The sequence below is a fragment of the Dreissena polymorpha genome, chromosome 1 (genome assembly GCF_020536995.1).
Source record: "Dreissena polymorpha isolate Duluth1 chromosome 1, UMN_Dpol_1.0, whole genome shotgun sequence".
In the NCBI taxonomy this organism is placed as follows: Eukaryota; Metazoa; Mollusca; class Bivalvia; order Myida; family Dreissenidae; genus Dreissena; species Dreissena polymorpha.
In genome coordinates, this window is record NC_068355.1 from 21,418,811 (window position 1) to 21,427,283 (window position 8,473).

Genomic DNA, 8,473 nt, shown 5'->3' on the forward strand with positions numbered 1-8,473 from the left:
TGCTACTGTTTGTCAAGTGTTATTGATTTGAAATTGATTAGGGAAAATCCACGGGGGTGATGTTGCCATATTAATTGATCAATTAATGTGATTACGATGAATTATCGTTTTTATACACTTGTAATCGTTTGTCGGCAAGAATCGTTGCTTTATTTCGATGTTTCGGCGAATGTTTTTGAAACGCAAAAAGGTGCAATAATTTTGCGGCGAGTAAATGGTAAGGTAAGGTAAGTTGTACAAACAAAAGAAACTTGAGCTATTGTAATTAATTTTCAGTGTCCGCAAAATATTTATCATTATTTTTGGTCATTAGTCGCTCTGATACTAAACAGACTACACATCTCGATTTCCAACAATTTTTGCATGTGCTTCCAGGATTTTGTAGTGAATAAAACACTGTGTAGCTGTGAAATACTAAAAACGCAGAAGGTACCTCAGAATTGAATTTTGGGCATACCAGCCAACTTCTTATCAACTACAATTGTTTCTTAATTACTCTAATCATGATGGGATGCTGACCACAGCACACATTAGTGGGCATCTTGCCATTATTTGTACTTGTACATATGGTTTTCACTGACCAGCCTGAATGAGCGCTTTTCTTGGCATTATTCTCTGGACTGAAATGTCTTTAGAATCATGGCTAAATGGTCAATCGCCCAAACCCGGGTCGAAACGAAAAATTGACGATGAAAGTGAATGTGAAAGTAAGAGAAAATTCTCTAAAACACTCTGTCATTAAGATTCGTTTGACTGGTATGTCAAAGACGATACAGGTCTATGGCACTGCAAGATCTGCAGGTATGTTCAGTTAAATAAGGTTGTAAGTTTGTTTTGTAGATGTGTTTTACGTATCCGCGGACAATTATTATTATTATAAATGTCAATGACGCATCTTCGTTCATTATTACTAAATTAATTTATGTATTCCTGGACGATTATTATTATAATAAATTTTGATATTTTACATGATTGTCCCAGTCTTCTTAGCCGAAATGATCCGTGAAACAAAATTGTGTCTTTGTGTCGTATGAACGAATCTGCACTAAAACTAAATTTAGATTCACATCGTACATCGAATTATTTCTGTCGTCAGTTGTCAAAACGAGAGTACGGTTGATATTCAAATGCATTATTTTTCTCTTTCCGGGATATTGTTTTAGTATGTTGATGCTGCATTAACAAATATAAGTGTATAGGAAGTGAAAACACCAAAAAATAAACAACGGTTGCGATATACACCTATAAACATAGCATATACTGTTAGATGCGCATAATATCACTTTAATTTACGTATCCGAGGACGATTATTATTATTATAAGTTTCTATGGCGCTATTATTATTATTATTATTATTATATAAATGTCTATGACGCATCTTCGTTCATTATTACTTAATTTCTGTTGAATAATCTAGTTGATTGCTTTCAATATTTTCTTCTCTACGGTCTTGCTAAATTCGCCAGGAAGTTTATGAAATTATGTGAATACGGGCATGTCTACGTATAAAGCATTTTTTTACACGCCAAACTTAAATTGATTTTCTGTGCCACCCGTCGTCACATACAGTCTTGAAACTTGCTTACCATGGGAAGTTGTGCATCTGGGTATTTTCTTGTTATTTTTTAATTTGTAAAAGTTATGACCATTGACTAAGTATTTTTTCTTATTTCAGAGGTGCCAAGATAATGACAGCCCATATTCAAATGGTCACAAGGTTCCGAGTAAAACCACAAACCACACTAGACATGCTTCATCTGGGCAACATATCAACGCCCTGAAATCCTCGACACTTTCGGCGCAAAAACCTATGCAAACATTGCTTGCCAAAAAGTTGAACAAAGACGACGTGTATGCTACCAATCTTCTGAAGACTGCGTACCACATTGCGAAAAGAGAACGACCCAAAGAAGAAATGAAACATATGCTATCGTATGCTACAAACATTGGATTGAGTGTATCAAAAGAGTCTTCGCCCTCCTACACTCACCACCAGAGCGTCACAGAATTTCAAAATGCCCTGTCCAGCGTCACAGAACTTCAAAATGCCCTGTCCAGTGTCATTCTTGAGGACAAGATCAGTCAGATTAAGAAGTCAACAGTGTTTTCCTTAACGCTTGATGAAAGCACAGATAGGGGTAACTTGAAAAGAATGATAATGTATGCACAGTTTTGTACAGAGGCAGGATTGGAATATGCTCTTCTGTCAAATAAACAGATAGAGGAAGGGTCAGCCTGTGCCAGGAACATTGTTGAGATGGTTGTTAGTGAGTTAAAATCAAAAGCCTTGGACATTCGTAACATGGTTGGAATTGGGACTGATGGTGCCAGTGTTATGACAGGACGGAAAGGGGGTGTTGTTACGTTGTTGAAGGAAGAGAGCCTAGCTTTGGTAGGAGTACTTTGTGCTGCCCATCGCGTGTCTCTTGCTACTTCTCAGGCAGCAAAACTTGTTCCTGAGATGGAGAAGAACTCTAGGACAATTACTAGTGTTTTCAGATACTTTGATAACTCTGCACTCAGGTCTAACAGATTACGTGCTGTGCAAAAGCTTCTGAACATGCCTCAGTTGAAATTCTCTGAGGTCCACTCCATGCGCTGGTTAAGCTTGGAACATGCTGTGAGTGTTATGTATCGCACATATCCAGCATTAGTGATGACACTGGAAAGGGAGGCACACTTTGACGCAGGTGCTAAGGGGATTCTCATGGAAGTGAACCAGTATAAGTTCATTGCGCTAACCCATCTTATGATGGACATTCTCCCCTTTGTCACCAGACTTTCCAAAAACTTCCAGAATGAAACTGTCAACTTCAGCCAAGTGATTCCAGTTGTGAACTGTGTTATTGATAGTGTGGAAGATCTGCTCGAGGTTCAAGGGGTCTTCATGGACAAACTAGACAAGTTCGTCTGTGAGGATGGTGAAAAGGTGTTGTATAAGAGACCGTTGGGTGAGTCGGACTGTTCGGCAGTAGTGGCGGCAATCACTGAGAATTATGCCTTCAGTGGTTTTGAAGAGGAGACGGAGTCTGACAACGAGGATGAGGAGAAAGATCTTGTTGGTTTCTCACCAGAGCTACGCTTCTTCACACAGCAAAAACAGACTGTGACTGATAAAATCGCGCCCGAGTACATTAGAAAACTGGCAGAAAATCTCAGAGATCGCTTTCAGTGTAATGATCTACTCAAGTGTATGGATGTTCTCTGTCCAAGCCAAATTTCTGTGGCTACTGATCTGCCAAAGTATGGAATTGAACAAGTAGAAACTCTAAGTCAGCACTTCAGTGAATTTCTCTTGAATCGCGATAGTGTAAAAAGTGAGTTTGCGATGTATAAGCGCTTTGTTAAGGGGAATCACCCATCAGCTACCGTTGTGGAAATATTGTGTACACTCTTGAAATCTCCAGAACACTTGGGTATGCCAAATATGGTGGTACTACTCAAATGCTGTGTGGTCATTCCAATGACCAGTGTGAAATGTGAACGTGGGTTTAGTACCCAAAATCGAATCAAATCCAAGTTCAGGACTTCCCTTAAATGTGGAGCACTTGATGATTTGATGAGAATTGTCGAGGATGGTCCGGAACCAGAGAAAATGGACTATGAACGAGCTCTCACTCTCTGGAAAGAAGCTAAGCTCAGACAACTGTACAAAAGTTAAAATTGTGACTTTGTAAAACTAAATCATGTAATGACAAAGATACAATGTATGGTTGATATGAAAGATTATTATAGTTTGCAGCAATAAAGTGGACAACAGATAACATGACAAATAATATGTTACTTTAGTGTTTACCTTAAGTGCTTTGTAAATAATAATAAAATATTTTATTTAGCATATGTTGTTTTCATTTGTGACCACTTGCAATTATCCTCACTGCAGTTAACTTATTTGTTAACACACATGAACAAAGCTGCTTAGCATATGTCATATTTCAAACATTAATATTTATGTTGGCTACTGCTTCAATTATTATCTTTGAAGTACGTAAGTCTTTATAATATTATGTATATTTACATCAAAATGGATTGAATAAAGAGCTAGTAAAATTATGGTTATTTATCTGTTGTGTCTATTATTACTATCACATATATGTGTGTTGTAACCCCCTACGAGCAAACCCTTTGTCCGAGTCTCTCCACTTCTCCCTAAAGTCTCCTCACTTCTCCCTAAATCAGTGTCTAGGGAGAAGTCACTTCTCCCTAAAATTTGAACCCAGCGTGAGCCCTGTACAGTCCACATCTCGGCAAAGTCTTGATGAAACTTGGTCACAATGTAAATATTGACAACATCAAGGCCAAGTTTGAATCTAAGTCAAATGGGCTTTAAAAGTGATATCACCGTGAATTTGTTTTAGAAAAACCCTTTTAATACTCTTGAGGCCACATTAATGTCTTGACCTTCAGATGAAAGTTGGTCTAAGAATGTTTATCTTGAAAATATGTAGAAATCAAGTTCAAATCTGGGTCTATATGTATGTAAGCTATGTCACCTGGTCTAGTCTCAGATAAACCTTTGAATCTTAATGTTTTTCTTGATTGTATTTGTACTTGTGATTGTGACCATTATACACAATACTAAGCTGACTGTGTGGTGTTTTAAACAGACAATAGTTTTTGTCCCTTTTAATAAACTGATTAGACAATAAAGAATGCAAAGGTAGACACAGCCTGTTAATTGTACACAGTTACATTCTCTTTTCAAAGTTTACAGACGTGACCATTTCAAAATGGGCCCAGCCTGCTATATAATAGCAAAGTATGTTCAAAGTAACACACAAGCAGATAAAATCAATAATGACAGGAACAACTGCATTAGTCTAGAGATTAGACAACAACTTAGTTACCAACATCAAAGTGATCAATATTTTAACTTGTAATCATGGTTGAATTGGAGGAAAAGGTCATTGCCATTGCATCAATTCATTTCAAGATGCCTCAATGAGTTCTTGAAAAAGTATTGAATGAAACTTTTCAGTAGGCACACTTGATCAATGTTTAGTTCATTGTGGGACAGTTTGTTAAGGTTTGGACAGTAATGTTTGTGCGTAATGATCTCTGTTGCTATGCTGTCCATCATTTTTGCCTTCTGTTGGTGTGAGAAAAAATCCAAAGTCTTATTGAATATTCAGTTAAACTTTACGGTCTAATTACAGTCTACACAAGACGATAATACTTAAAAATAATTGCTTGAACTTTTATTGCAGCATTCTTATTGAGTGGATGTGCACAAACATGTATTGAATGGTCCAATATTGATATTTTACAAACCCATCAAATAATGCTCTGAAATAATGAAACATTATTTAGCCATTTTTTGCTGGAGTGCTTATGGTGAGATCTTCTGATCTTCCAATCTGCAGCATCTGTTGTCATTCATTGTATTTTCTCCCCTTTAGTGGGGTAAAACTAGGTTGCCAGGTGCATACATAGAAACACCTTGTTACAACCTAGAGGCAAAATTTATAACTCAATCTTGATGAAACTTGGCTGGAATGTACATCTTGACAATATATAGGAAAAGAAGGAATCATGTGCATCCATTAACTAGGACACCATGTTTTATCTTACATAAACCTTGATATCACTGTACCACAGGGCTGCAACGAATCCAAAAAATTCGTCGGATCCGAATCCGAATCCAAATATTACTATGATTTAAAACTTACTTATTGCAATTAGGAATTGCATTTGTAATGTGTAAATCCTCCATGATTTTGAATTTGTTCTGTTTTCTGCGCTCATTAAGTAATGTCCAATGACACTTATACAATAAAAGCCGAAGGATCTCGAATGATCTGCTATTTGACTGTCAAACGTCAATAAATATTGACTATTATACGTATCTTTTATTTTTCAAACAGAACCAGTCTGTGTTAAAAACAATACTCGTGAAAACAGCGCTAGGTTACATACAACTATGAAAATAAATATTCGGAACCGAAATTTCCAGGGGTGGATCCCTACCCCCGAATCTGAAGTTGGATCCGATATCATCGATTATTTCGGGTACCCATTGCAGCCCTACTGTACCAGCCACATTAATAAACCAAACAAAATGAAACATGGTCAGAATATTCATCTTGACAATTTCTAACCTAGTTAAAGTATTGGTTGCATGCATCCAAATCAAGGTCACTGAGGCCAAATCGCATGCAATTTTGTTACCACTCTAAAGGCCACATTAATGACTCATTATTTATAAAACTTTTTTAGAATGTATATCTTGATATTATTGGTAGGCCGAGTAAGAATCCTGGTCATGTGTGTCCAAAAACTGGGTCACCAGTGCAAGTTTCGAAAAAAAACCTGGTTCCTACTCAAAAGGCAACATTCTCAATCGTGTTGAAAGTGGGTTTGAATCTTGACATGTACTAGCCTGAGTTTGAATTTTGGTCACCTGTGTCCAAAAACTAGGTCATCAGGTTAAATCTTTGATGAAACTTGGTCAGAATGTTTGCCCTGACAATATCTAGGCTTGGTCAGAATGTTTGCCCTGACAATATCTAGGCTTGGTCAGAATGTTTGCCCTGACAATATCTAGGCTTGGTCAGAATGTTTGCCCTGACAATATCTAGGCTTGGTCAGAATGTTTGCCCTGACAATATCTAGGCTTGGTCAGAATGTTTGCCCTGACAATATCTAGGCTTGGTCAGAATGTTTGCCCTGACAATATCTAGGTTTGGTCAGAATGTTTGCCCTGATAATATCTAGGCTTGGTCAAAATGTTTGCCCTGACAATATCTAGGCTTGGTCAGAATGTTTGCCCTGACAATATCTAGGCTTGGTCAGAATGTTTGCCCTGACAATATCTAGGCTTGGTCAGAATGTTTGCCCTGACAATATCTAGGCTTGGTCAGAATGAAACTTGGTCAGAATGTTTGCCCTGACAATATCTAGGCAAAGTTAGAATCTTGCTCACATGTTTTCAAATATATTGTCATTAGGTCAAATCTTAGAAAACCCATTAAAACATTAAAAAAGAAACAGCATGTTTATCTTGACATTATCAAGGTTATGTTTTCATATGGGTCAATTGGGGTCAGACATTACGGCACAGGGTCAAGTCTTGACAATTGATGTGCCTTAAACTCATGTGAGCCCTTTGATCTGGGCCATCATGGCCCTTGTGTTAAAGATCATGAATATGTCTCCTACTGACCAACCAACTATACGGTGTTTTATGGAATGTGCAGTATATTTATATAGTCTGTATGAGTTTTAGTTTTTACCCATTAATTTTAACTTTATTGCATAGAAAGTACTTATTGACTTATTTGCAATGCTCTAGAGTCCGTTTCCTGGGCCTATAACATTAACTTGGTGTCTTTTGGGGAGATCGTAAGAACGCTCCCACAGAATTATGTTCTAATAAGACTATTTTACTTTTTAGCTCACCTGATTGCTCAGGTAAGCTTTTGTGACAGGATTTTGTCTGTCGTATGTCCGTCCGTCTGTCCGTTAACATTTGCTCGTAAACACTCTAGAGGCCACATTTCTTGTCCCATCTTCATGAAACTTGGTCAGAAGCTTTGTCCCAATGAAATATTGGCCGAGTTCGAAACTGGCATGTGCCTGGTCAAAAACTAGGTCACTAGGTCAAAAAACAGCAAAACCTTGTAAACACTGTAGAAGTCACATTTCATGCCCAATCTTCATGTCACTTTGTCAAAATGGTTGTCTTAATGATATCTTGGTTGAGTTCAAAAGTGGTTCAATCCGTTGAAAAACATGGCCGCCAGTGGGCGGGGCAGTTTTCCATTTGGCTATAGAGAAACCTTGTAAACACTCTATAACAGGGATCATATTATTTTCGGTTTTGTCGGTCCTAGACCGATTGGGGTCATGAAAGACCGATTGAAAGTCCTAAACAGTCGGTTGATTCTGTCCTGACATTCGTAAAAAATGATGTAAAGTCTTTATACAAGTTCCCAATAAAATTCGCTATTCAAGCTCTGTCTGGCTAAAACTTACCATCGCTAATCCGCTTCTGCTACTCGAGTACACCAGTGTTGTTTTTGACACCTTATCGGCGATTAATCGGCAATTATTGATTTTATTAGGCATTCACACCACAGTGTTTTTATGATAGAGGTCTCTAATTGCAGATGTATCATAGAGAAATAAACGCCAATGACACTATTATCCTGTATATTATACCACATAAGGTTATATAACCTGTCAAAACACCGATTTTGTACATCAAACAAATTGGATGCTGACCAATACGCATTGATGTTTCACAAAAATTAACGTTCGTTTTCGACTGATTGTCAGAAAATAATTTGTAACATATTGCATTAATCTAAATTTAGAGTTAATTGACGATTGGTTGAATAAGAAAAGTTCTCAATTAAAATGCGCTCACATCGCGTCACGCGATTTACATATGTTCATTGGGATATCCCTGTACCGATTGGATGTCAGGGCAGACACTTTCTGCCTTTACTCAGGGATTTTATAATAATAATAA

General features: G+C 37.4%; 1 protein-coding gene across 1 annotated transcript; it reads left to right on the plus strand.

The window, feature by feature from the left end:
• Positions 1–780: 780 nt before the first annotated feature.
• Positions 781–3,661, plus strand: LOC127841789 (zinc finger protein 862-like). The gene is made up of 2 exons (XM_052371255.1): positions 781–801; positions 1,676–3,661. Exons 1-2 carry the CDS (start codon positions 781–783, stop codon positions 3,659–3,661), a joined length of 2,007 nt encoding a protein of 668 aa, XP_052227215.1.
• The last annotated feature ends 4,812 nt before the right edge of the window (positions 3,662–8,473 follow it).